The following is a 27062-nucleotide window of genomic DNA, read 5'->3' on the forward strand; positions in this document are numbered from 1 at the left end:
TGCTGGCTCAGGTTCAGTTGCTGTTGACCAACACCCCCAGAGCCTTTCCCCTGAGCAGCTTTCCAGCCACTCTGCCCCAATCTGTAGAGCTGTATGGAGTTATTGTGGCCAAAGTGTAGGACTTTCATTGTTTAAGTAAAAAAATGGAGTTGATTAAATTAAAAAGTGAAGTTGATTAAGTAAAAAAATGGGGCTTTCATAGACTCACAGAATGGTTTGGGTTGGATGGGACCATAAAGACCATCTGGTTCCAACTCCCTGCCAGGGACAGGAACAGCTTCCAATAGACCAGGTTGCTCAAAGTTCCATCCAGCCAACACCTCCAGGGATGGGGCATCCATAACTACATTCGGTATAAACCTTGAAGGAAAACGGACGTTCTTCACTGTTTCGAAGCACACCTTGGGGTTCTACCCGAAACCCTCCTCACACATCCATCCGTGCCTCCAAACCTACGGGAACCGGGCAACGCTCAGCACGGGCGCCTCCACCGCCCGCCAGCAGGGGGAGCCCGAGCGCCGACTCACGTGACCTGTGCCCACGCCCCGCGGAGGCACCGAGCGCCGGGCCAGGCGGAGAGGGAGCGCCGGGCCAGGCCGGCGGCCGCGGGGCTGTGAGCGGCGGTGGGGGCAGTGGAGGGTCAAGATGTCGCGGTCCGTTCTGCAGCCGAGCCAGCAGAAGCTGGCAGAGAAGCTCACCATCCTTAACGACCGCGGCGTCGGCATGCTCACCCGGCTCTACAACATCAAGAAGGTGCGGGGGGCCCCGGCGGAGAGGGGGGTGAACTGGGAACCGCCCCGGCGCGATCCCCACCGCCGCTCAGGCCAGCGCTCCGCTGGGCTTGCGGCTGTGCCGGCTGCGCTGCGGCCTAGCGGCGGGGCCGGGGAGGCTGGGCCGGAGCCGCGCCGCCGCCGCCCGGCCCGGGAAGGGAGGGCCGGGGCTTTCGTGCGGCCGCCGCATCGATACCGGGAGAGAAGGATGAAGGAACTGAGGAGGCCGGGCCGATCCTCGCGGCGCCCGCAGGAGCGGGGCCTGGTCCCCGCGCGGCCCCCGGAGCCGCTGCCGCCCCGCTGCCGTGCGTGACTCACACGAGCCGCGAGTGGGCAGCGCCGCGGGGCTTTTCCCACGCCAAAACCTGTCGCTACCGAACGAAAAAAGAGGTTTAGGGTAAAATTAGTAAGCTTGATTTCGATAAGTTCGAGGCCCGCCGTTGCTTAGCATCTCTCGGCGTGAGATGGAGCGGGTGTTTGGGGCTGCCGTGGTTGCTGGAGCTGCTCCCCGGCTGGCAAAGGAAGTGGATCGGTGTTGGCCTAGGTGAGGTGGCTAGGCGGTGCAGGAAGCTGTAGGTCTGGATGTTGAGAGGAGGATGGGTCACGCCTTCGTGCTCGGTTAATTTCTCTTCTGGAGGTAATCGTTATGTTTTCCTGTAGGAAAGAATGCAGTTCATGGCAACAGAATCATAAAATTATTTGGGTTGGAAGGAGACCTTGAAGATCATCTAGTTCCAACCCCTGTGCTGGGTGCTTGTATCCTTCCCAGCTTCATTTTCCTAATGAGTGAAATATTGCCTGAAAGTGTATGGCCCCTCAGCCCACCTCCAGTAATGAATACTAGTTAGGATTTTATTGCTTTGCCTTGAACACAATTATTTGAGAGGTTTTTCTTATTTCAAAGAAAATGCTAGTTATTACCTTCAAGTGCACCTTTGTGGGTTCAGCACATTAAAACTTCAGTGCTGTCCCCATGCTGGCTTCAGCTGAAATGGCAAAGGGAGTTTGAGAGTTTTAGGTACTTACTTGGTCCTCTGACTTCTGGACCCAGGTTTCTGTCAGGAGTGGCCTGACAGATCTGAGGTAAAGGATGTGTTTTGTCAAAGTTTTGCTCATATGGGAGACCAGAGAAGTAAGCACTGTCAAGTGCAATGTTGATTTTAATTGAGATGGTTTTCAGGGAAAAAACCCAACAAACCAAGTGATTGAAGTATTTATAAGTCAGTATTTATCCAAAGCCGTTTCAGTATTTGATGTGCACTTGAGTGTTTCTGCAAATTTTCACTGACATAAATAAAGCATTCTGACTAGGTGATTACAAGTTTCTGCCTTTCTGAAAGGTTCCTTTTGGTCTGTAGTTTTGTACATTGGAAAATCACTTCAGTTTAATAATGGTAACAATATAATTACACTTTTAACAAACAGAAATTCACAATTTATGGGAAAAACCATCAAAATGAGGAAGTTGTTTGTGTGTGTGCTTGTTGCACTTGGAGAGAAATATATCAGGTGAAAATGAGCAAGGGGAATTTCTCCTGAGCACAGCCCTGCTTTGTGGGACAGGAAGCAGGACTGGAGAAATTAAACCTTGTCTTGATAGCTCTGCCTTAGCCATTGTGAGTCTGGGCTCTGTTTTCATTCCCAGTGTTCTGGTATGGACACTTACTCCTGTTAAATGATCCAGTGCCTACAGGCATGTTTCTGCTTGGCATGTTTGGATGGCGGAGTCCTGAGCATGTTGGCCCATATGGTGGTAGCCTCTGGTCTAGGAAGTGATGCAGGTGGACAGGCTCTCTGCAGGGGAGCATCAGCACTGGGGATGTCACCACTTTTTCCTGCAAATGCCAAGAACCGAGTCCAAAATTGCTTGGTCTTGGATACAGAGAGGGAGCAGGCATGACCAAGTGGCTTGATTATTGTGTCATGTGTAGTTTTGCAAATATGGAGATGTCCCAGGCACAACTCTTGTGTATTCATGTAGTGATTTGTTATTCAAACAGTAGTTTTCTTCAGCTGCAGTCAGTACTGCTTGACAGGGGTAACTGGCTAGCTCAGATGATGAGCCCAGAAGTCTTGGGATTGGTTGTTGTATTGTGAGTCTCTCTTCAGCCCAGCTGCAGCATCACTGACTGCTTGGAACACTTTTGTTTATTTCTTTTTTTTTCCTCTCCGTAAGCTGTCAGTTCCAAAGCTGCTGTTTAAGATTCTGTCATAGCTGCCTCTGTTGAAGATGATACCGAAACTCAAGCTACTAGATAACCACACAATATGTGGGTTTGCGGTTAAAGGAAATGGTTAAGACTTTTTTAATAAGAGGAAGTGAGAGGTTGAAGTATATGTAGCAGCAGTAGAGATTGCTGTAGATGCTGTCTAGAGAGTACAGATTTTCAAGGATTAAGAATTTTCTCAACTATTAGAATCAAAGCAGGAAAATTTTACTTCCCAAAGAATCGCAGAAGTTAAAAGCAGTTAGAAACATAGATTTTTTTATACTTCATCTTCCTATACAAATTTCAGTTTTGTTGCTGTTGTGCTTATAGCTTATAATTGTTCATAGTTTCCTGTTTACTGACCTTCTGTGCCACTGTTGTCTTTTGAAACAATTAAAAATTCATTGTTTTTAAGACAGAGTATCTGGCTGTATGGTTTTTTTGCCTCTGAGAGTGACAAGGAAATTAGGAAAAGTGAAGTTACTCAGGTAATAGTGGATGATGAGACAGAACTTATATTTCCACCCTGTAAAGAGGTGGATTTTTTTGTTGCTGTTGTTATTTTGAAGAGTGGCCCTTTGCTTGCTGCTTTCAGCTGTCTTTTGTGTTGGGACCAGTATTAGTACTGGACTTGGAACTCTTAACATTGTGGTTTCTCTCTTGGTTTGTTCCTTCTATTTTTTAAGAATTTATCCACAGTTATGTAGGTTATTGTCTACCCTGTAATTTTTGTCATTATTTGTGTACAACTGCACCTCTATAAACCAAAGACAGCAAGGGTTTTTCATGCCCTCCTGGGTCAGGTGAAGCTTGGATTTCATGGTTACCTTCCAGAGGAGACCGAGTCTTGTGTTGGTAAACCTTGGGTAAATGCTGCCATTACTGACAACTGTTTTGTTACAGAGTGGTGGCAGCAGAGAATAATCTTTTATGTGGGCATGTCTTTTGTTTGTTTGTAAAATCCTTGGATACTAGGATGTGTTTACAGTAAGAAATTTGATCTTGAAATACCTGAAGTAGAGATTTAGCCAGAGCAAATCAAGGGGGTGTGATTTTGATGAGTGAAGTAGTACTACAGTCAACAGACCTGCTACGGATGAAAGTTAAGGTTTTGAATTATTTAGAGTATATGTTAATCAAACATGATGAATCTGTTACTTAGCATGAATTGCTTTGCTAGCAGTGTTCTGTTGTTCTTCACAGTATAGGTTTTACCTTTGTTTGCAAGATGTTTTTTAAATGTCATTAACAAAAAAAATTCTTTTGAGTTTCCCAACTCGATTACATAGTATCTGAAAAATGAGACTCTTAAACCAATTCTTGGATGTGAACTGCATAACCAAACTGAAGTCATAGATAAGGAACTTAATAACTGTTTGCAGGGGTTTTAGCTGACTTTATATTTTCTTTAAAGATGTATAGTGAAAATACTGAATTTTTACCTATATTGAGGATGTTACTTAAATGTAAGTAGTTTTGCTCAGGCACTTGAGTGGTTCTTCAGGACACAGTGGGAGAGATTTTAGGTGACTGGAAGACCATGGGGAAGTTTCCGATCTGCAGAGTTCTGAAGTTTGGAATGGCGTAGGATTAGATCACCCTTTGGACACAAAACTCTGTGCTGGAGTGCAGACCTTTGAGCTGAGAGGAAAAGCTCACCAATAATTTAGTTTTGAATTTTAAGGTTGGTGTTGAACAGATAATGTCAGGTAATGTCTTCAGGTCACTGGGAAGTGTCTCAGGGTGGGGTAGTATTGCTTCCATAGATGTCAGCAGTTCTTTAAAGGTTAAAATGGCAGTATGTTTGTGTCTGTGGTTTTGGAGGAATGGCTTATAATACTGTCTCATTGATAAGCAGAGGAGGAAGCCCCAAACTCACAGTGCTGGTAATTAAAAAAAAAAAAAATTCCTTTGCTCAAGAAGCAAATACTGACTGGTGATACTATATCATACACTCAGAAAAGCAATTAAATTTGTAAAGAAACAGTAAGACTTTCCAATAAAATAAAAATGTCTCATGATATCTTCTAAAATATACAGAGTGGATTTTTCCTTTTGTATCAAGAGTAGATGCCCAGAATTATCTTGCCTTGCTTCTTGGCTTGCAGATACAAGTTACCTTGCCCCCTGCAATCACTGTTCATTTTGTGTTGACACAAAACCAAATCCAGTTTTAGTTACAAGAGATTTTTAAAGTTGTTTGCAGAGGAGATACACCTAAAAAGTAGTAACAGTTCCCATTTGAGGTTCAGGATAGACAACGCTTTCCCATTGCCTTGCTTCTTTTTATTAAAATGTTATTTTATAAACTACATTGAAGAAAATTTTTGTGGCAGTGAAACTTCTCTTAATTTTTTTTATCCTTTGCATTTCACCTGCCCCATATTTGGTTAATAGAACCAAGTGCTTAAATGGGTGCTACAAACACAAGAAGACAATGTGAATTTATCACTGTACAGATGGTGTCAAACCCAGTATATTTCAGTCATCGACAAGGTGATGGGTCACTCTAGTATGGACAGTTCAGAAGATACTTTATGTGTTGACCTTAGCAAGGCTGCTGACATGACCTCATCTGATTGTTTTCATGAACAATCTAAGGAAGTACAGTCTGGATGAAGTTGTGATGATGAAAGCAGATGGATCACCGTATTAGGGAATGATTGTGAAGATCTCATTGTCAGACAGAGATCAACAGGGTCTTGTTGGGGTGTGTATTACCTCTGGTTCCAGTCACTGTTTGCATCAACAACCTAGATGATGGCTACAGTGGTCTTAATAAATTTATATGTAGGAAACTGGGCCAAGCTACAGAATCTAATTGAAATTCAGCTTGAGCATAGGTATAGTCTAACAGACTTGGAGGTGGCTGATCAGGTATGATTGTAAGCTATTTTGTACTTAGTGGAATTTAAAGGACAAAATGAGAAGTAATGAGATATCACGCCTGGAGAAAAGAGCTGGGAAAGGTTGGGGACATCCCAGGGCAAACAAGAGCCAGGTAAGTTTTGCTGCAAAAAATCAGGGATGACATGAGGTTATATAAATGTGTGAGCAAGATAATCTGAAGGAAAAGTAATCCTTTTGCTCTACATCTCCTTCAGGCGGTTCATTGAAAACGTATCTGATTGACTACTCTTTTCAAGGAAGATGTGGATGAAATGGAGAAAGTTCAGAGCAGAATAATAAGGACAGGTAGTGCAGAAAATTGGACCCATTAAAAAATGGGAATGTTTTTTCAAGTCAGCTTATAAGTAATACAAATTTTTAAATATTTAGGACTGCTGTAGAGAGATGGGGAATAGTTTGTGCCATCCAGTATGGCCACCAGAGATCAAGAAGTGGTGGATTACATTAAATATTGGAAAACTAAATTTAATATTAGAAGATATTGTGAGAATGTTTTTGAATGTAGCATGTTCGAGACCTGTAAGTAAAGATTTGGCAGACATGTCCCAGGAGCAACAAAGATAGAGTTGATCCTGCCTTGGTACAGGAGAGGTAGATAGGCAATTTCTCGAGGTCCTTTCTAGCCTTTTCTTGTGATTTCACATGCATTTACATTTTACTTTGTTGAATTTCTGAGTAGTGATACACTAGAATTTAAAGTAAGGTATATACTTGGAGTTCAACACACACCAAATAATGAGTAAATGCAGGGAAGATGTCTTGCTTAGATCTAGGAAACACTGGACTTAATTTTGAATTGAAATGAAGCTACATTATTTTTCAAGTTTTGAACCCTAGTAAATAAAAAGTGCAACAGCTGTTAAATTTCTAATAATTTTGTGCCATATTTTGGGTATGCCCCAGGCCTTTAGAGACTCTTCATAAAGTAGTTACCTAGAGACTTTCTTCAGCTTCCAGATCTTGCTTGAAACTATTAGCATAATTTGTATCAAGATACAGGTTTACCTTTCATCAAGTATCATTTATGTAACTACAAGAATAAGTAATGTAATTTACTTAGAACAAGATGATCCTAGTGATGCTGGGGTAGGACAGTTAAATTTTAGCCATCAGAAGTATTAAACTATAATAATTTGTCCATGTGTGACCAACTAATTCTTGCACCTTGTTGGAGAGACTTTAAGAGGGACAAGGCTTTATTCACAAAACTTATCTGGGACTAGCCTGTTTAATAATGAACTTAGGCTTCCACAACCTAAAATACAGGCAAGCAGTTGTGGTAGGCTTAATCAGAGATATTAAAGCAAATGTAGTGTGAACCACTATTCAAAGCAGCTCTTTATTGTTTATTCACCTCTCTCTCCTTCTCAGTGGTTTTGCTTTTTCAAAATTAGAGATTGTGAGTTCATATTCTTAATTGTTTTAAATGCATGGCAGAAACAAAGAGTATAAAATGGGTTTTATCTTACAAAAATGTAATTAATGGTGAAAATGTCTCTTTGAATGTTTCTTTGACTTCTATATTTAGTATAATTTACAGGATGTACACCTGGAAACCAGGCATGTAAACTTAAGAGATATATCTTAGCATGAAGTCTTTAGTGCCAGCAGCTCTTATAAGGAAAGAAGAGCAGTGCCTGCCTTTCTGCCAGTGCCTGCCTTTCTGCCGTATCAAGAGAAAGTGCTGTAGTAAACTGCAAGTGGGACATACAGGAGCTTTTCCTGTTTTTGAATGTGAGACATCCTGAAAGTGTTTCCATTTACGAATCCAAGTTACTAATTTGGGGGATAGCATAGTTTATACTGTCACAGAAATTCCATTAATTTCCTTGTTAAATTCACTGAGGTTTTTAGTGCAGATTCATTTGTAAATGAAACTTAAAGGTGAAGTGATTTGTTGGCTGAGATTATTTCAGTGTATGTTGTCACAGTCAAGTGGAATTGCGCTTAACAGTGTTTTATCTCAGCTCTGCAGTAACAGTAAATCAAGATTTCTTGAAGTAATAAACACATTAAATTGCTGCAAAGTATGGTTTATGATAATCTGCTGATATAGGAGGTTTGGGGGATGAAAATAGGAAATTTTTAATTCAAATGGCCCTGTTTCTCTTTTATTGGGAGATGGCCTTGCTGCTAATTTGGAATAGGTTGGGTTTAGCAACAACAAAAGAAAATATGTAATAGGTCTTTCCATGATACAGTAAATATTTAGGCTTTATTTTTTTACCATCCTAAGCCATGTAACTCAGGTGCTACTTCCCAGTGTTCTTATTCAAGGGCACATAACAGGTTGATGTTGAGTCATGAGTTAGGTTCAGGGGTTTTAAATGCTAGTTTGGGGCACTGACTACTGACAATGATTGTACCTGAACATAGACTTCCTTTTGTTCAGGCCACTTCAGCTGCATGAATATAGTAATTTTGTTGATGGATGTTTTTTTTTCTTCTCCTTCAACATCCTCTGCCCTCAAGTTGGAAGTGAAATGTTAAGCTCAGATTTTTGCAGTGATATCTGTAACAGTATTGGGGCAAAAGGTCTCTTTGCTGTATATTAATGTTGGTGTATTGTGGGCCAAAGGCAGTTGAACTATATTCTGTTTTCCTCTTTAGAGGCTACTTATCTTAGATGTACGCCTTAAGCATTAAGATTTTTGTTGTTGAATGATTTGTTGTTGGCTGCTTCTGAGTGAGTACAACATAGCAAGTATAGATACGTAGTATTCTAAATCTTCAAAGTGAAGTTAGTATAGAAGAATCTATTAGCATCAAGGGAGGAAGAGAATCTTAATTTTGTTTAATAATAATATAATTATTTACCTCACTAGGGTAGGTAGGAAAATGCTGCTTTAATTCAAAACATGGCCTAGTGAAGCATGAGGAAACAGTGCATGTTAGTCTGATCTCTTTGAAGCTTGATAACTGTGCATATGATAGCAAATGAGTATTGTGAATGGCGAACTTCTTAACTGTAGAAATCATATTGTTCTTGTTGGTAGTTGCACAGAATGGTGCACAGAATAACTTCACTTAGTTGAGAGCTTATCATAGAAGGATACCATTCTAAAGATCTGTGGAAAGAAATGCTGTGTAACTTGAAGGAACCCAGCATCTGAGTCCATTAAATTTTTTTTTAATTATGTAGATTAGTTTCTAACCATAGCTTTGCATGATCTTTTTCAGCATAGCTGCTTAACAGCTGTTTAGTAATATACAAAGGAATTCAGAGTTGACTGCTGGGAGATTCTTTCAGTGTAACATTTCAGGACTGAAGCAGCTGGAATCCCATAGCTCCAGAGTTGTGTTCTGTGAATGCTGCACTAGTAAAAACATTTTTAATTTGTGAATTTCTTTTTAATGCTCAAAATTGTAGTAATTATGGATTGTGTGTTTTTTCCTAAAAAGAAATGAATTGAGGAATAGTTATTGCAACCCACAAGGGGAAAAAAGTGGTGTATGAGGCTGAGAAAGGGCTACTGGTTTTGGCTGGTACTCAGAATTCTGTGTGAATACTGGAGAGCTGTATATGGACAAATGGCTTTTGTATGTTCTACCACAACGTTCCTATCCCTTACTGTACTCACAAAGGATTTTGTATTGCCTAATACAACCATTAAAAGCAAAAACTACATTTCTTATCTACATTCTAAGACTATTGCCCTCAATGTCTTTGTTCTTTTTAGAGCAATATTCTGTTTATGTGCCTTAACACACGTTCATGCTTGTGCAAAAGTGCTAGGTTTGGGGTTTGTATGTTCATTCTTTATGCTTTATAGGGTAAACTATAGTGGGTTTGAGGTCTGTTCACCATTTTGGGAGAGGTTTAACTCATGGAGACTGTTTTACCTGTGATGCTGAATGCAGGTAACTGTATGGATGAAAACTGTATTGATGGAACAACAGCTAGTAATCTGTTAATACCAGTTCTTAGAAAGGAGCTGAGCTGCTGTGGAACATGGGAGAGTGAAGGAAAAGCATTGACCCATTCGTTCAGTGATGTCTATTGTCCTCTTTTAATTCAGTCTATCTAGGTAGGCTTGTACAGCTTTCTAGAAGCTGGAATTTTGGTGTGTGTGAGGGATACTTCTAACATCTTGCAGGAATTTTCTTATTTATCAATCAGTCTAGTGTAGTTTATTAGTAGGAAGAGTTACAGTTGCTTCAAGTATAATGTCAGCTAACAACCGATGGAAAGAAGCAAACGAGGAGCATATTCAGATATATTGAGAGGATTGCCAGTTAGACTGAGGATAACACTTGTCTTTTCTGGGGCCTGAGTTCTGAAGCCACAGGAAGATGTGCATGTTGATGTTTTCAAATCTCTGTTTCCTTGTGAATGTGGGTGTAAGGGCTTGGATAGAACCTAAGTTTTAGTAAACATTTTGGAGAGCTGATTTATAGGAAGGAAAACAAATGTTTCTAGGAAAAGTAAGGAGTGTATGTGGAAGGAGTGTTTGAATTCAGACTGAAAAATTTACGAAGTCAACAGTGGCAGATTTCTTGTTTCCTATATAACAGCAACCATATTGGAATTTAACAGGGCACAAATATGTGTCTGTTAGGTTGTTTTCTTAGTAATCTTGTTAGTAGAGAAAGTTACATGTTTTGCAGCAAGAACAACAAAATAATTTGACGAAGGTTCTGACATCCATGACACGGATTTAATTAAAACTTCGTAAATTTGAAGCTGTTTAATATTTACTGCCTATTTACAGTATAGTTTGTACTTTTGAAATTGTATAGACTTTAAGGTGTGTACAAAATAGCTCTTTTTTTTGGCATATGTGGTTTGCTGCTCTAAGGATATTGAAGCAACAATTTAATAGCTAACATACTGTGGATGTTGCTGAATTTATTTTCATTATAAATTCCTCCTATATTATAGATACAATACTGTAATAAAGTTTAGTACCTTTGTGGGAAACTTAGCAAATATGAGAATTTTGATATCAGAATAGTACATGAGTATACATCATGAAGGTCATGTACTACTGGTAGGTGTTTTAGAAACTTTCAATAATGACTCTTTTGTTGTTTTTTTTTTTCTTGGCTACCGTTTCTTTTTCAGGTATGTAAAACTTCACTGAGTTTCTCTCCTTTTTTTCCCCTGTAGTTGCATGTGATGTTTGTTAACTTTTTTCCCTCTCTACCTGAACTTAGTTTGGAAGTACTATTAGTAGTTATATGTCTCAGTATATTCACAGTGCTTTGCACAATAGTGAAATTCTAATAAGTACATGTAAAGTTTTTTGTGAGTATTAGAATAATCAACATCCAGTAGAAAGTGTGCTGACTAGAGTAACAGATGGTTGCAATGTTCTCTTGGATGTAGGTAATAGTGTATTAGTTCACATAAATGTAATACTTGAGAATTTAAGAGTAATTTGTTTATATGTAATTTCTCTCTCTTTTTATTACACTGCTTTCCCAGCAAGGACAAGTTTGGAAGGTTTGCAAAGCTTTTCACCTTCCCTTTGCCCGCTTGCCCGCTTTCAGAATCGGTCTCATACTCCATGACTTCTGTCTCTACAGTCCACAACTCAGTCATAGAAATCAATGTGGAAAAGTTTTTAAATGAGCTGTCATTCGAGTTCACTCTGTTGCATAGAAATGCCTAGCATGTAATTCAGTTTTGCATGAGACGTGAAACTCCTTTGCAAACCCCTCTGAGGAAAACTAAATTAATATTTGAGAGAATTACAGTTTGAGCACATATTTTGTCATGTAAGTAATGCTGCTTTTAGTATATTACTCCCAATGAAATGGTATCGCATGGCTCGCTAGTCAGAGTAGCAGAAAAGTAGTGTCTGACAGCATGCACTGTAGCTGGCAACAGTAGGTGCTTCCTCAGGTGTTTGTCCACAGAAGCTGTTCAGATCCATCTACGTAAGTTACTTAGGAGACCGTACAGTTGCGATTTCACATCAAAATTTAGTGAAACTTTTTGATTCCTGCTTTTAAAGCTCAGCCTGTGATGCTGTAGGAATAAAGAACATGGGTAAAACTTCAGTTCAGGAAATAGACTATGTTAGACAAATATTGGTGGTTTGATTGTGGGATGGAAAATCGTCTTACAGTTAACAACTGGAAAAAAAAAATTAAATGCAGATTGGTGGTGGGGTGTTTGGTTTTGTTTCACAAAGGATAGTTGAATTATTTAATGTACCCAGCACTGTCCTCCACAGATGATGACATGATTGAATTTTCTAACAGTTTGTTAACTCCAGATGAATACAACACTACCTCAAACCAGGAATAGCATTAAAAGGAAACATTTTTTTTCTCCTTCTTTTAGGATTGAGTTTTTTCCCTCACTGCTGTTCTGCACTAACTGCTTTGATACTTCCATGCATCTTTTTCAGTAGAAGAGCATCTCTGTACTGTTTCCCATTGCATATTTCAGCTGTGACAGTCCCTGCACTTTGCCTTTCATTTTATCACCTGCTCACTAAAACCAAACAAACAAAAAGAGGAATCTTTCTAGTTTACCTTCAGATTTGCAACTATCACTTAGCTTTACACAGATGATTGTGTTTCTACTTCATTTCGTATTGTATTTTTTTATAGGCATGTGGTGACCCCAAAGCCAAACCATCCTATCTTATTGACAAAAACCTGGAATCTGCTGTCAAATTCATAGTCAGGAAGTTTCCAGCAGTAGAAACACGCAACAACAACGTAAGTAATCAAATGGCTGTATAACTGTTTTTCTCGCTAGCCTTTCAGCACAATCTGGGAGGTTTACATTTTCTTAAAAAGCATCTGATGCTGACAGTTGCAGTTGGAATATAGTTCTTGATTCAAATGTCTGACAGGATACTTCAGAAGGACCTATCTCTAAGGAGAGAATATTATACTGTAATTCTGGATGGGTTTTTTTAAGATGGGACACTTTCTGGTTTTCTTTTCGCCTGCTCTCTTCTATTCCGTTTCAAAGAATTGTCAATGGGAAGAAATCCTTGGAAAAATCATGCCTTACTTTAATAGGAGAAATTCCTGGTGACCAGACTGATTTGCAGAAGGTGGAAGTTGTATAACTTTATTTGTGATGTGTCCTAACCAGCATATCAGTAAAAAACACTTGGCTGCAAGGTGGGAAGAAGTGTTTGTATTTTACAGGTACCCTTGCCTATGGAGTCAGTCCCTGTGGGAATAAAGAATGCTTTAGTACATAAGGAGAAAAATTGTGAAGTACAAAAATATGGAAATATAATTGTTTCGTCTTCATATAGTGAGTTTAGCTGCAGAAGTAAATTATGTTTTACGTTTGAGTGACGCAGTATTGCTGAATTTGACTTTGAAGACTTCTTTTAGATAGTTAATATTATTAGGCTAGAGGCAGGCATTTTGGCAGGTGATGTGCACTTGTTTCCCTGATTCAATTTGAAAGACAAGGGAAAGATGTTTGTTTTACCTGCTTATATTTCTTTCCAAAGGTGGAAAATGGAGGTAAGGTGTTTGGTTTGCATGTTCCCTGCATGCAACTGCGTGCCTGTGTGCTTGGGAGGTTTAGGCTTGCTTTAAGCATTCAGGTTTCTGCAGAATGGTAGTGATGATAGCAATGAGAATAATTAGTTTCTTTTACATTGCCATCTCAAATTAGTATGTAATGTCTCCAGTAATTCCAATGGGCAAAAAAAACCCCCAAAAAACAATTGGAGGTAACAATTTCATTAACAATGTACTTTTTCACTTTAAAACTTGTACATGCTTTGTACTCTTTAATTGCTCATCTTTGTATTGAGTTTGGTTGTTTTAGTAACAAATATGGACATTCTTTATCAAATTTATGTAAAAACAGTAAATCCGTTAAACCGTGTTTGGTAAATGGTATTCTCTAAGCTTGGGTGGCAGATCTACTATTAAAAGATAATGTACGTAGAATGTACTTACAGCACTTGCATGTATGCTTTAAATGTTTTCCAGTTGTTGATTATGAATTTGGACCTTAACTAATGATAGATATTTAAGGATTTGGTGCTGTGAAGTTTATGGAAAGAGATAAAAGAAAACTTGTTATATTTTTACAATCACAGTTTCCAAAATAGGACACACTCATAATGTTTTGTCATTGCCATGTATTTATTTACTATGAGCCATCCAGGCCTGTGTTTATTAAGCAGAGTTGATGAAAGCCTACCCTCCTTATGTATGAGCACAGTTTAAAGTAGGATTTTGAGCTCTAGCAGTAGGCATCTGGGGTTTCCATCCTGTGGTCAAAGCTGACGGCAGTTTGCTTAGTTATTTACAGATGTTTCCCATAGAGTGTTGTAACTCCCAAAAAAAGAAAAGAATGATCAGAGATTTAAAAGGGCAAGAAGCTAATTGGAACAGAGACATTAAATAAAGATTATTTAATGTCTATTTAATTTAGATTATTTAATGTCTATTTAATGGTTAAAGAAATATCACAAAGGATTACAGCAGTGAAAATAGCTAAGAAATCATAAGTTATGCTTCTTCCTTGCAGTGAAAATTCCAGGACACACTTTCAAGAGGGGGTTTTGGATTTTGTATGTTCAAATGCAGCAGTTGCCACTGCCTAGCACTGTGTACCTAATGCTATTAGTAGTATCTATTAACATGTCAGTAGGTGATGGTGCCAAAAAAGCTTGCATTCAGTTTTAGAGAGTAGGTAGTGCCAGCTTTTTTGATTTTTTTTTTTGACCTATTTTAGCTGTTTTTTCTCAGGTACTGTCATCTACAGTGTTTTGTGTTTTAGAAATGAGTAACGCATTTTACTGAAGAGTATGAGCAATGTTTGCTGTAATCAGATGATCTTGAAAAGCATGAATTTTCATTCTGTTGAAACAAGTAATTCTGTTATATTTGCTATTGATATCTTTTACATCTTTATCCATGGAAAATACAGTTCCTGGTTTTGTTCCTCCTTCAGTGTTTGACATGCTGAGCAATGTCTGACAGTTGCTGATTTTTGGTATTGTACTGAGAGTGAAAGTTTGTGGGCAGTTCAAACAGTGAAGTGGCTGATCAATCTTTGCTGACCAGGCTGGAAAATGAAATGGAGTAGCTCATCTTCCAAAGGATTAATTATAGATAACTCTGCACCTTATCAGTTCATAACTCTCTCTCCCATTGTGTGAGGGCAGTCCCTGTGATGTCTTGCCCTTTCTTTTCCAATAGCCATTGTTAATCATGTAACCTTGAAAGTGTGCAGCTTGGAGACCAGGCTCTTAAATAAACTGTTAATCAAATAGGCTACCAGGGTAATATTGCTGCATAGTGCATGAAATAACCTGCAAAGGAAGGAATGTATATAAGCAAAAACTTGAAGGATTCAGAAAGTGAGAAACAAACAAGATAGATAGATAGGTAGAGTCCTTTGTTGCGGTTTGACACTGATTAAGCACTAAGCACCCAAGAAAAACTATTCACTTACTTTCCTCTGCTATAGCTGAGCAGAGGAGGGGGAATTAAAACTTCATGAGTGAGATAAGGATCAGGGGAAAAACACTTTAAGGCAAAACAGGTTCCAAATTTAAACGGCATAAAGAAGGTTTATAAAGAACATTTGAAAAGAATGTTTCTTCTGTGTTTGGGGGAGCTTTACTATTTATAATTATTTTAAATTGACTAAAGCTTTGTTTTGAAAAAGCCTTCTAAGCTGCAGATGGCTTCCAAAAACTTTATAACACCATTGTTCTTGGTCAGGTCTGTGATCTGATTGTGCTTGTATTGACTCAGAGTAGCATTTATTTTTACTGAATTTCCTGGACTAGCTTCAGAAGGAAAGTTCCAAAGTAAGGGATGCAGAAGCAGCCTGATTTTTCTGACGGCTGTTTAGACCTCATCCTCTTATAAGGGTGTACAGGCGAGGTTCTTGTCACAGAGAAATCGAGATGAACTCAAAAAAAATGTTGTAGGACCTAAAAGTTACTCTGTTCTCAGTCAATGCTAATACTTAATGCCTTTTAAAACCAGAATAAAGTACTTCACAATGGGGAACTGGAGATACAGAGAGAAAGGACATAAATTTTTTGTAGATTTTGAGTAGGGTTTGATAAATCTGCTGCCTGTGCAGGTAAAGCTCCACGTCTTTGTGTCATGAAGTTGTAGCCCGCTTTCTGCTTTCCCAAATACCACATATGACAAGTAGTGAGAATATCTGCCTTCTTTCTTGAACATATGTTTTTCTTGGCTTGTTCCTCAGCAATTTCCTTTTAGAAAAACTTATATTTTTACATGTCTCTTGGAAAAGTTGAGGTTCAGTCATTGCTTAGCACAAAGCAGACCAGTGAAGCATCACTTTGAAGTTTCGAAGTGTATGGCTAGTGAGAGAAAGGTCTGTTTTCCAGATAATGCTAGTCTTCATCATCTAGTAGGTATGTTCATATCAATTCAATCTGTGTTTTGTATTGACTAATTTTCTGCTGTATTCTGTCTGTGGGGACTGGAAATAAGATCACTTGGGAGCAGAGGACAAGCAGTGTGAGCATTTCCAGCCTCCCAGGGTTAGGTGCTATAGTTTTAAATTAGTTCACTTTACTTTTTAAATTTTTGCCTTTTCCCTTTTCGATCCCAGTGTGTGTGTATGCTTGGTTTGCCTATTGTGTCTTTCACAGTTTCACTTCATAATGAGCTGGTTGCATAGCAAATTAGCTGGATGTGGGAGAGGTGTTGTGGACACAGAGTGGCTGAACCTCCTTGGCTAAAGCTTATTAGAAGTTATTAATGCATGCTTTTATTAAATGCCTTCTTCTATTAAAAAAATTAAAACCCACACTTTATAACCAGTCTTGGTTTTTAATTTGTGATAGGTGCTTCCAGTAATTAGCCTTTTTCAAAATACTTAATACAAATAATAACCTGTTTTTTAAAGTTTTTTTCTTTCAGCCCCTGTAAGTGGTACAGTAAGTCAAAGAAAATGTCATTTGTTTGCTTGTTTCTAATGAGCATTTAGTACTGTAATTTTCATAGCACTAGAGAAGATAATTTAGAAACTGTCATCTCTGGAAAAATATCTTTGGGGTCTCAGCTCTCAGCCTCATATATTGGTAATCCCTTTTCACTAGTCATTTATTTTTGAGGAAATTATATGGTCATTAAAGCTATCACAGCTGTTTTCTTAAGTCTAACTTAAATTATCCCCATATTCAGTAAATTTTAATATTTTTCTCCACCTTTCTGGGGTGTTAGATCTCTTGCATGGGAGACTTGACTTTTCAGATAACTTCCAGCTTTCTTAATCAAAAAACCCCCAACTCCCCATATTCCACCGTAAAACTTAACTGGCCTTCTGGCCATGAGGACAAAACCTTTTCCAAGTAAGGGGGTGCCATGCACAGCTTCTTGTTCAGCTCTGTTCCTGCTCAGGGAGCTTATAGTGGTAAAGGACCACAAAAGAGATAAACTTTCCAGAAGTCACTGAGGCAGCAGTTCAGGTTATCTGTTTCCCCTGCATGAGTGAAGTCAGATGATAAGCAACTATTCTCTGTTCAGCTTTGTATGAACAGTTAAGATGTCTTGTGCTTGAGAACAGAATATACTAATGATAGTTTATTTCACAAGAAACTGCAAAATATCTACAAATAATAAAATTTTATCTACATTTTTACTAAAAAGTCATTCAGAATTGAAATTGCTCAGCTAATGCCTTGCTCTGATACAACCTTACTTACTGTTCTGGTTTTGTATGCAGCAGCATGTCTGATATCTTCAGTTGTTACAGGTAGAAGACTGACTTAAAATGACATATCCTATATAACAGAATATAGTATATAAAGTTTTTCAGTCTAACAGTCATTTGTGAGTGAGCATTTTTTTCATAGCAACTCCAAGAGGTCATGTGAAATCCTGAAATATCTTCAAAATGTTTCACCAAACAGAATTCTCATACTGTAACATATTTTTTCAAAATAGTAAGTGCTGTCAGCTACAAATTTTATATTCATGGTTTAACCTTTGACTGGGCCTGAATTTGAGATAGAATAGCATCCAAATGTTGTATTTTTTTATCATTATTTGTAATAAATCATTGTAGTACGCTGCTGTAAGTCACATAAGTCCATACAAGTCACTTGCCAAGGTAAATAAATCTTGCTCCCTCGTTGCTTTAAAGTGTCTGCAGTACCTGCAGAGGAGTGACTGTGTGTAACATTTTACCCTCTGCTTCATCCACTAAAACTCTCTTTGTTTTAATGATTGACAATTTAAGAGCTTGGCCCTTAAAAAACAAGAAAGCAAACAAAAAAATCCCCCACTGAGATGGCATTCAAAAAATAGTATGAATTGTAAAAAATTTGCAAAAGTTGTAAATGAAGTTGAGAAAATGGGGAAACTGTTTCTTATGGCTGAGAGGCGGATGAGTTTTTAAAGAGAAGCCTCCCTGCTCCAGTTGTTTCCATTATTAATTCTCTGGGAATGGTAACAGTTATGGAGCACCACGGGTGGCTATTTCCTTTTCAAAACAGTTAACTTAGTGCTAGAAACTTGAAAACAAACTAAAATAGATCTTGTGGTAGACATACATTTGTTAGTAAACACTTTAAATATTCTATTTTATCTTTTTATATGCAGCACAGTACTTCAGAAACTGCTTTTAATTGGAAATAAGAAAACCAAGGACATATCCATAATTCTAGAGTTAATTTACAGAATTTAAAACTAATTTTCTTCATTTTCTTAGTTGCTTCTATCTTTCCCTGCTGTTCTGCTATGGATTTTGTAGACACAAAACGTTGTTCAAATTAATTGTTTCAGATGTTCATCTAAAGACTCTGTAGGTGACAAGCATAGTGAGTATAACATGACAGTAAGAATACTGGCAGTGATGATTTACCTCTCTCTCCAGAAATTTAACAGTCAGAATTTATAATACTGATTTTTTGGGGGCTTATATTCTAGCTGGTAATATTAAGTTGATGGTATTTTCACTGAGGACATGCTAATATCTATGGTGTTGGATTGTAGAAAACAAATACAAGTGTTTAATGATCAAACTTGCAGGAAAAATATCACACTGATATAAGAAGCAGAAAACTCCCCTTCCTACTGTCTACTTCTGGATCATGAAATAAGTAATTTTTTCACATACTACTGCTACCAATCAAATAAACATGATAAAAAATTCTAGGACTAGGGGTACCCTTAGTTTTTACACACATAAAACTCTCTGAACAACCTCTTCTAGTTGTCTAATCTTTTTTGCAAGCTGTGGTATTAAACTGGTATTTATTCACATGATTAGTATGCCAGGGCTGCATCATTTCTCCCTTGTCTGAGCCATTGTGTTCATATAAGCTCTAAGTGAGGCTGTCTTGCACTTTCTGATTTGTTTTATGCTTCTTTTAGTGTAATTGCTCTGTTTACATAATCGACTGTGTAAGGATCTTAGGGATTTAATATAAAGAAGGAAAGGCACAAGTTAAAGATCAGTTCCTTCTCCTGTAGGTAATATATTCACAAAGTGTTAGCTTCACTCTTTGTTATTTATAAATAATATTAAAACATGATCAGAGATGTGGTTTTTTGTTAATAGGCAAAAGAAATAATCTCAGATTAATTATTTGGGAGTTTTTTCGATCTTGCCATATTACGCTGAAATTTCTACAGGTTTTCACAGGTCTTAAATCTAATTCACCTAATGCAACAAAAATACTGTTGGTATAATTTGTACTTCAAATTATCTCAGAATAAATAAACCAATTTACAGCTAACCAGTCTACAAGGCATAGTCAGCTATAGTAAAAAGAATGATGGTTAAAGAGTTATTTCTTCAGTATATCCTATTTTAGGATATACCTACTTTTGTTGGTTATTGTAAACTTTGAATAATGAATTGCAGGCTAAGGAAAAAAGCAAATACAAATCAAAATAGCACCAGCAACTTCTAACCAGCTGTTAGGAAATTAGTAATGGAAAGTTTTAATGCTGTGGTTGTGCAAAGAGCTACACCCACATTCCTGAATGATAAAAAAGCAAATAAACATCCAAGACACTGCATGCTTGTAAGCTGTTCTTCTAAACATCACTGATCAGGCTGTGCTCTATAAATTGAACTATTGGCCCCATACTGATGTAACAGTCAGTTTATATATCGTTTTACTTTGATAGTACTATTTTAAGTAAAAGTTTACTGACCCCTTCAACACTCAGCATTCAAAGAATGATCATCTTAACTCTGTAGGAAAGTTTTAGCATCACTTAAGTATAAATATTTCTGGGAATATAGGTAGCAAGGTAAGAATGCACAGCAGTGATTCTATAATCCTTAGCTGAGTGTGGCAAATACCTTCCTATACTCTGTACAGCTTCACAGAATTTCTCAAAATTTATTATTTCTTTTGCAATCATAATTCCCATCTCCCTGTTTGCCATATCTCCCCACTTCGTGTATTCTGGCTTGAAATTGTGGTGTCCTGCAGGAGTGGACATTCAGTTGCTATTTGTTATACCAAAAATAGGTGTAGTGTACAGCAACCTATAATCTTGAGAGTCTTCTTCAGCATTGCACCTTGCTTACTATGAGTTAGGATTGCAGTGGGAAAAATGTTGTTAAGGCGTATGTGCAGTGGTAGTGAGTTTTGGTTTTGTCTTCTCTCTGCACTAGAATTAATCTTATTTCTGGGTCACGCCCTGTCGTCTCTTCCTGAAAATTCTTGAAAGGACTTTTCAGATTCATCTGGTTCACACTTATATTAGTTGCACAGAAAAAAAAACTATTTCTGCTTAGTCTTCTACAAACTGGCAAGAAATGCTTGAAGCGCTAGGGCCAGGGTGCAAAATTAAAACCACACATCTTACCTGAATTTTCATTGCGTAAGAACTGTTGACTGATGAAGCAGTCCTGAAAGTACAGAGCTGGCTTTCCTCTGGAGTGGCTCCAAGTATAGACACAAGCCAGCCTGAAAGCGTACTGGAGCTGCACAGACCTGCTGGAGCTCCGGAGTCTGTGCGTGATGATGCTGGATGCTTTATTTTCTGAGCTCAAGGCAGCTGAAGTTAAAGCTATACACTGGGAAAGGTGTAGCTTTAATCTTGATGCTGAGGATCAAAATACAAGTCATGGGATTTGAAAGCAGATTTTTGTACAGCAGCAGATTAAATGGAAATAACCTATTTCCTGGTGCATGAGATTTACCAGGACAAGTTACAAAATAAAACACATACTTGCACTGCTTTCAATTAAGCCTCAACTGATGGCTATGTGAAAGAGACTTAAATAATGTACAGGCAAGCATTCAAAGCCCAATCCTTGGCAATGGTTTAAGAGTAGGCAGGAGTCTTTTATAATGTAGCCATTCTGATTTGCTCATAACTGTCTATTCTTGTCTTCCTTGACAATAATGGAAGTCTTATGGCTCAAGGCTTCTAAAAAATTTATCATCACCTCTAAAAATTCAGAAGAAAGAAGCGAAACTTATTTTATATATGATACCTAGTTGTGGTCCAGGCACTTTGTTTTAGGAATTAGAGGAATTTTGATGGTTTACATAAAACAGAGAATACAGAGCACAGCTTTATAAATGAGAGTGAGCTGAAGAAGCATACTCAGTTCTAACCTCTCATGAAAGTAAGCTAATTGATTTGAAGCAATTTTTAAATCTTTCTTATAATTGATTGCTCTTGTTGAGAAAAATATATTATTTAACTTGATCATCTTTAATTTAAAATCGTGCAGATTTTTGGAGGGCACTTTTTCCTATTGTGACTGCTTTAACTCATTTGAATTCCTGTATCAGGAAGGAGACGTAATTTGTAGCTGGATATTGCAAATTAAATATCTTGCAGTGCTGTGAGACTGTCATACATAGATAAACAGAATGGCTGTTCACTAACAGCTGCTGTTTTGTGTTCTTAATTGTCTAAGTGATCAATCTGGTTCCTTCAGAAAATCTTTAAAAATAAATTATTTTTCATTTTCTGTTTAAAATATTTAAAAAAAAGAAATCCATGTGAACTATTTTACCTTTGTATTCACGTTTGCCTCTTCCATTTTATCCACCAGTGTCTAATGCTAGTGTTTTGCTTCTTTTATGTTTCTTTCTTTTGTTGCTTTTGTTTGAATGTATTATTGTGTTTATATGGAACTGGTCAAAGAACCGTTACTGTATTTTATGTTTGTATCTACATTTTATTTTGCATGCTTAACGTGGCTTTGCCTGGATATTCTTTTTGGTAAGTTCAGAATTTAAAAGCATAATGTTTTTCTGTAGTAAAGTTTGTAACCTGCCACATTATGTTCTTCCACCTCAAGTAACATAATTATTTTGGTCTTGGCATACTGGTTTGTGCTCATGTACTGTTCTGCTTTTGCAAATTATACATATGGTAACACTTTTCCTACCTACCATTTTCATCTCTAGCTGAGCTAAACAATATGACTCTGGTACTAACGTGTACTAATGTAACTTTTATCTTCAAAATGTAGTTGGCAGCTGTTAAAATGATCAGTGCTGAGTACTCTGTGTGTATTTGAGGCACACAGAACCTCAGTCTTAGAATACCGTGTTACAGCTTCTTTGCATAGCCTGGTGGTTACTCTGCGCTTCACAGGTATTACTTTTCTGCAGTCTTCTCAAGATCTTCTAAAAACAGTGTGCATGTTTGTGTTTCTCTTTTAGCAACAGCTTGCTCAGCTCCAGAAAGAAAAATCAGAGATTTTGAAGAACCTGGCATTATACTACTTCACGTTTGTTGATGTTATGGAATTTAAGGTAAGGTATTACAAATGTGTAAGTTGTTCTGTCACATTAGGTTTCTGTAATTTTATTAATGAAATAACACTATATAATGAAATAGCTGAACTTGCAGCTTTGTTCTTCAAATTAAAAAAAATGAAGCTCCATCACTAATCATAGTAATGTGATTTAATTATATCTTTTTAAACTGAAGTTATTCCTTTGCTTTTCAAGGACCATGTCTGTGAGCTGCTGAACACTATTGATGTTTGCCAAGTCTTCTTTGATATTGTAAGTTTCTAGGTTTAAACTTTCAAAAATGTTTCCATTCGGAGTCCTGTGGGAAGAAGGACTTGCTTTTCTTAGTCCAAGAAACATCACGTCTCTAGTAATAAATGCAAGAGAAATAAAAACAATGTAGGGTTCAGATTTTTAACTTTTATAATAGAGACAGACTTTTCTCAGTATGCTTCTTACGGACAGTAGTAGCAGTATTGTTACGAGACATAAAAATTTTCCAGTAATTTTTGATTTATTATATCTGCAAGTTAATTCCCAGTCATCTGTATGCTTACGCCTTGTGAGACTCACAAGACAAGAATATTACTGGTGTCCACCTAAGCTATGTGAGGAGGTCACTTTTGGGGTTGACTAAAGCAACTACAAAAGCATCTGAAAGTCTTACATCTAAACCCACCCTGACCCTCTTTCCCCCCCCCCCCCCCCCAAAAAACATAGGAAAGAAACCCCCAAAACCCTAAAAGAAAACTTCCAACACCTTTTCCTGTAAGTTTTTGTCATTATTTTAAGTTTGCTCGACTAGATTCATAATACGAAAAAGGAACAGGTACGTGTTCTGTGAAATGATGTCACAAGGCCTGTGGGATATGTGCTAGTCTTTTACATTAGGATCTTACTAAAATACAGTTCATAGGCATGGCACTGCTGACTGCTTAGTAACAAGAAAAGTTTTCTTATCTGTCAGGTAATGTGTAACACTTAAGCCTGGAAGGATTTATTTAGATCCTTTGCTTTCATGAGTACAAACAGTTCTGGGAATCTGAATGAATAAATAAAGGTTATACAAAGTCATGTGTAACCAGAACAAGAACTTTGTTCAAAAGACAGCCCATTGTATTTAAAAAATTCCAAAAGTTGATGGAAATGTAAGGTAAAATGTTATATGCTTGTTTCTAAAAGTTTTAGAACGATAATTTACTGATTTTCATTTCTAGACTGTAAACTTTGATTTAACAAAGAACTACCTAGATTTGATTATAACCTACACCACTCTAATGATACTGCTGTCCCGAATTGAAGAAAGGAAGGCTATCATTGGATTGTATAACTATGCCCATGAAATGACACATGGAGCAAGGTAAAAAAAATTATTGTATAAAAGATGGGTATAATGTTATGATAGTAACAGCTACACCTAAGTGAATTGTTTGTTTTTGCTTTTAGTGACAGAGAATATCCACGCCTTGGCCAGATGATTGTGGATTATGAAAATCCTTTAAAGAAAATGATGGAGGAATTTGTACCTCACAGTAAAGTATGTAACTGCTTTTCACAGGCATGCAGTAACCTTAATTGGGAGAAACAGAGATAAAAAGTAAATAGAGTTTGTTTTGTCGAAGGCCATTTGGTATAAATTTTACATGAGATTTCTGCTTACATTGAACATCTAGGGCTGGGGATTGATACCCTATTTAAAAGCAGAACCTGCAGAAATACAGGAATGATAAGACCCATTTGGAAGGTGCCATTTTATTCACTCAGGATTAGAAATTAATTAAAAATCAGTTGTAGATCATCTGAGAATAGCTACTTCTGTGTTTTGTGTAGGCTTGTAGCTTGAAATTAAAGAGATTCACAATGTTTCTATGAAGTTGGTTGTTTTGTTGGATTGCCGTCCAAGATGAATATGATTTTCTATTTTGTAACCTGAGGGGTTTTGCTTTGTATTGTCCTTAAACTGGGAACCCTGGAGATAACCACTGCCTCTTTAACAGTAGCTCCTGTACTCAAGCTGCTGAGTTGCCTTCACTGAGTTAAAGGAGCTCAATTCCTTTAGTCTATTCTGTACAGATGTTTCTAAGTTTCTGTTCTTACATGGTTGTGTTGCAGTTCTGTGATGTTTTATCTAGGCTGTATTTTCATGTAAGAATACCTTGGAAAAGCTTCAGAAGCCTCGCCAAAGTCAATGTAGATCCTGTTTTATCACTTTCCATTTGTTCACTAGATTTGCTATCCTATCAAAGGAAACTAGATTTCTCTGATCAGGACTGACCAACTATTATAAAGATGTTACTTTCTAGGTGCTTGCAAATTAATTGCCTAACAATTACAACTTACTTTGGAATCTTTGGCAGGAGCTTAAGTTAAATTCTAAGTTATTACCTAAAGTTTTTAAGGTTTGCGTTTTTCTTTACCTATTTTGAAGCTTAGGTACTGGTTGTGTTTTACTTCTCTAGTTTTCTTGAGATTTTTCTCTATTTCCTTAAATGTTTTAGGATTGTCAGTAGAAGTTCAGAGTTTTCCAGCTACTTTGCTAAGTGCTCTGAAGTGCAATAGTTTCCAATACTTCAAATTTGTCTGTAATCTTATTGTTGTTATACTTTCCTCTCCATGATTCCTGTCTTGTTAAGACTTACTTAGCTAAGGATCCCATTTCCAAGTAATATTTCCAAGTAATATTACAAGTAATATTTACAAGTAATATTACATTTACAAGTAACAACATTTACAAGTAATATTTACAAGTAATAACATTTTAGCAAAGATGCTTTACTTCTCAGTATTATCTTTATTTATGCTCTTGTATTTAATAGTGGATCAGTCCTTTTCATTGAAACATTTGTGAAAATGCCTTTCAGTCTGATTTTTGCTCTTGTGCTTATTTTGTGCTAGAAGTATAAATTGAGGTCAGGGATCTCTTCAAGTGCCATATTGCACTCTCATGGAAATGCACGCTTTAAGCTGTCATCCCACTGCTTTGCAGCAAACCTGACGGTTGTTTAGTCCTTTACATTAGCTTTGGCAGATGACTTTGGTCTTTTTGCGTGAGTGACTTCTTCTCTCACAGTGCTCAGATCTGTCTCCCTGAGGATTCTTACAAGCACCAGTATTGGTACAAAAGTCAGGGAAACGACTTTGGATACACTTGCCTGGATAAGTTTAATTTGCTACAAAGATGTTCCTGCAGAAAATATCTGGTCAAAACAATTATAGCTTGCTACCAAAGAGGGAAGAACGTACTAAAGGAAGTGGCAGGGAAGGGAGTAGCACAACAATTGGAATACTTGAATAAATAATGAACAACTTCCAGTTGTATGTGAGAGGGCTTTTGTGCCTTATTGGTTTTTTTCCATGTCCTCTAATTCTGAATTCAGAATTTTGTAACTCTAGCTAAAAATAATAGAAATCAAACTCTCTTGCTTCTTTGCATCTTTCCTCTAGCCTGGAGTAGTCTTTTATATGTTAAATAAACTAGATGCAATGGGGTTTAACCTCAGGTTTAATTTCAGAACTACTTCACTAAAATGTTTTGATGACTGTTAGTAATAATGCTGAGGAAACAGCTCTACTGATGAAATAGTACTAACCATTCAAACTAACCATTAGCCTGCTTTCTAGTCCCTTTCAGATGCTCTGATTTCACTCCAGATGGTGTATCCTCGACGAAATCTCTCAGCTGACCAGTGGAGAAATGCACAACTACTGAGCCTCATCAGTGCCCCCAGTACAATGCTTAATCCTGCACAGTCTGACACAGTATGGTCTTTTAATTTACATTATATGATAGTTAAGTAAGGTTTTCTGTAAAATAGTTGCCTGTTGAATTACCTCTATGTGACTTTTAATCAGAGAAGTAAATAGGCTGATTAGTTTCTTCTGTTGTGTTAACTTGTGCCTTCAGTTTCGGTATTTGTTGACCAAAAGATGAAGGGAATCAATGTTGATTTTTGCAGCCGTAGAGGGAAGGAATCCTGTGTATCCTTTTCAGGTGTTTGTGATCCAGGAGACTGGAAATCAGAACTGGTCCTTCCTTTAAAATTTTTGTTTGCTCTTGCTGCCTCAGTTGTGATATGAATGGTTATCTTTCTGAAAAAAATTGAAGCTTTAACGGCTGTCAAGTTATGATTAGTATCCATCAAAAGCTTTTAGTTCTTACATATTGTTAAATACAATGTTTATTGAAAATAAAAATTTGTCAAAATTTGTTCAAGGTGTTGGAGGGTATGGAAGCTCACATAATATTCTAACCCTCAGTTTCTGAAGTGCTGAAACACTGAATCGCTGTTAGCGTTCAGCAGCCTTCTATGATTCATCAGCATTTAAGGCTTTGTTTTTCCTTTTTTGCTAAAAAGTACTTATAATTAGTGTGCTACAAATTACTGTTTTTTTAACAGATGCCGTGTGAATACCTATCTCTGGATGCAATGGAAAAATGGATCATTTGTGAGTAAAATATTCTGAAATGGCTCATGGTTGTATTAAAAAATCGGTTAACATTTAAAAGACTACTTGCT

General features: G+C 37.4%; 1 protein-coding gene across 2 annotated transcripts in view; it reads left to right on the forward strand.

Annotated features, from left to right (window-relative positions):
• Nucleotides 1–547: 547 nt before the first annotated feature.
• The window catches only part of NCKAP1 (NCK associated protein 1), a 67414-nt gene continuing 40899 nt past the window's right edge, over nt 548–27062 (forward strand). Inside the window, exons 1-8 of one of the 2 annotated variants that reach the window (XM_069021808.1) lie at nt 548–753; nt 12455–12565; nt 22471–22563; nt 22762–22818; nt 23763–23905; nt 23992–24082; nt 26167–26304; nt 26943–26991. In XM_069021808.1, the coding sequence (XP_068877909.1) occupies nt 646–753; nt 12455–12565; nt 22471–22563; nt 22762–22818; nt 23763–23905; nt 23992–24082; nt 26167–26304; nt 26943–26991 (790 nt within the window). In that variant the 5' untranslated portion in view covers nt 548–645. The remainder of the gene's footprint in view (nt 754–12454; nt 12566–22470; nt 22564–22761; nt 22819–23762; nt 23906–23991; nt 24083–26166; nt 26305–26942; nt 26992–27062) is intronic. The other variant, XM_069021809.1, reaches the window with a different exon arrangement.

This window comes from Aphelocoma coerulescens, chromosome 7, assembly GCF_041296385.1.
Source record: "Aphelocoma coerulescens isolate FSJ_1873_10779 chromosome 7, UR_Acoe_1.0, whole genome shotgun sequence".
Classification (NCBI taxonomy): domain Eukaryota; kingdom Metazoa; phylum Chordata; class Aves; order Passeriformes; family Corvidae; genus Aphelocoma; species Aphelocoma coerulescens.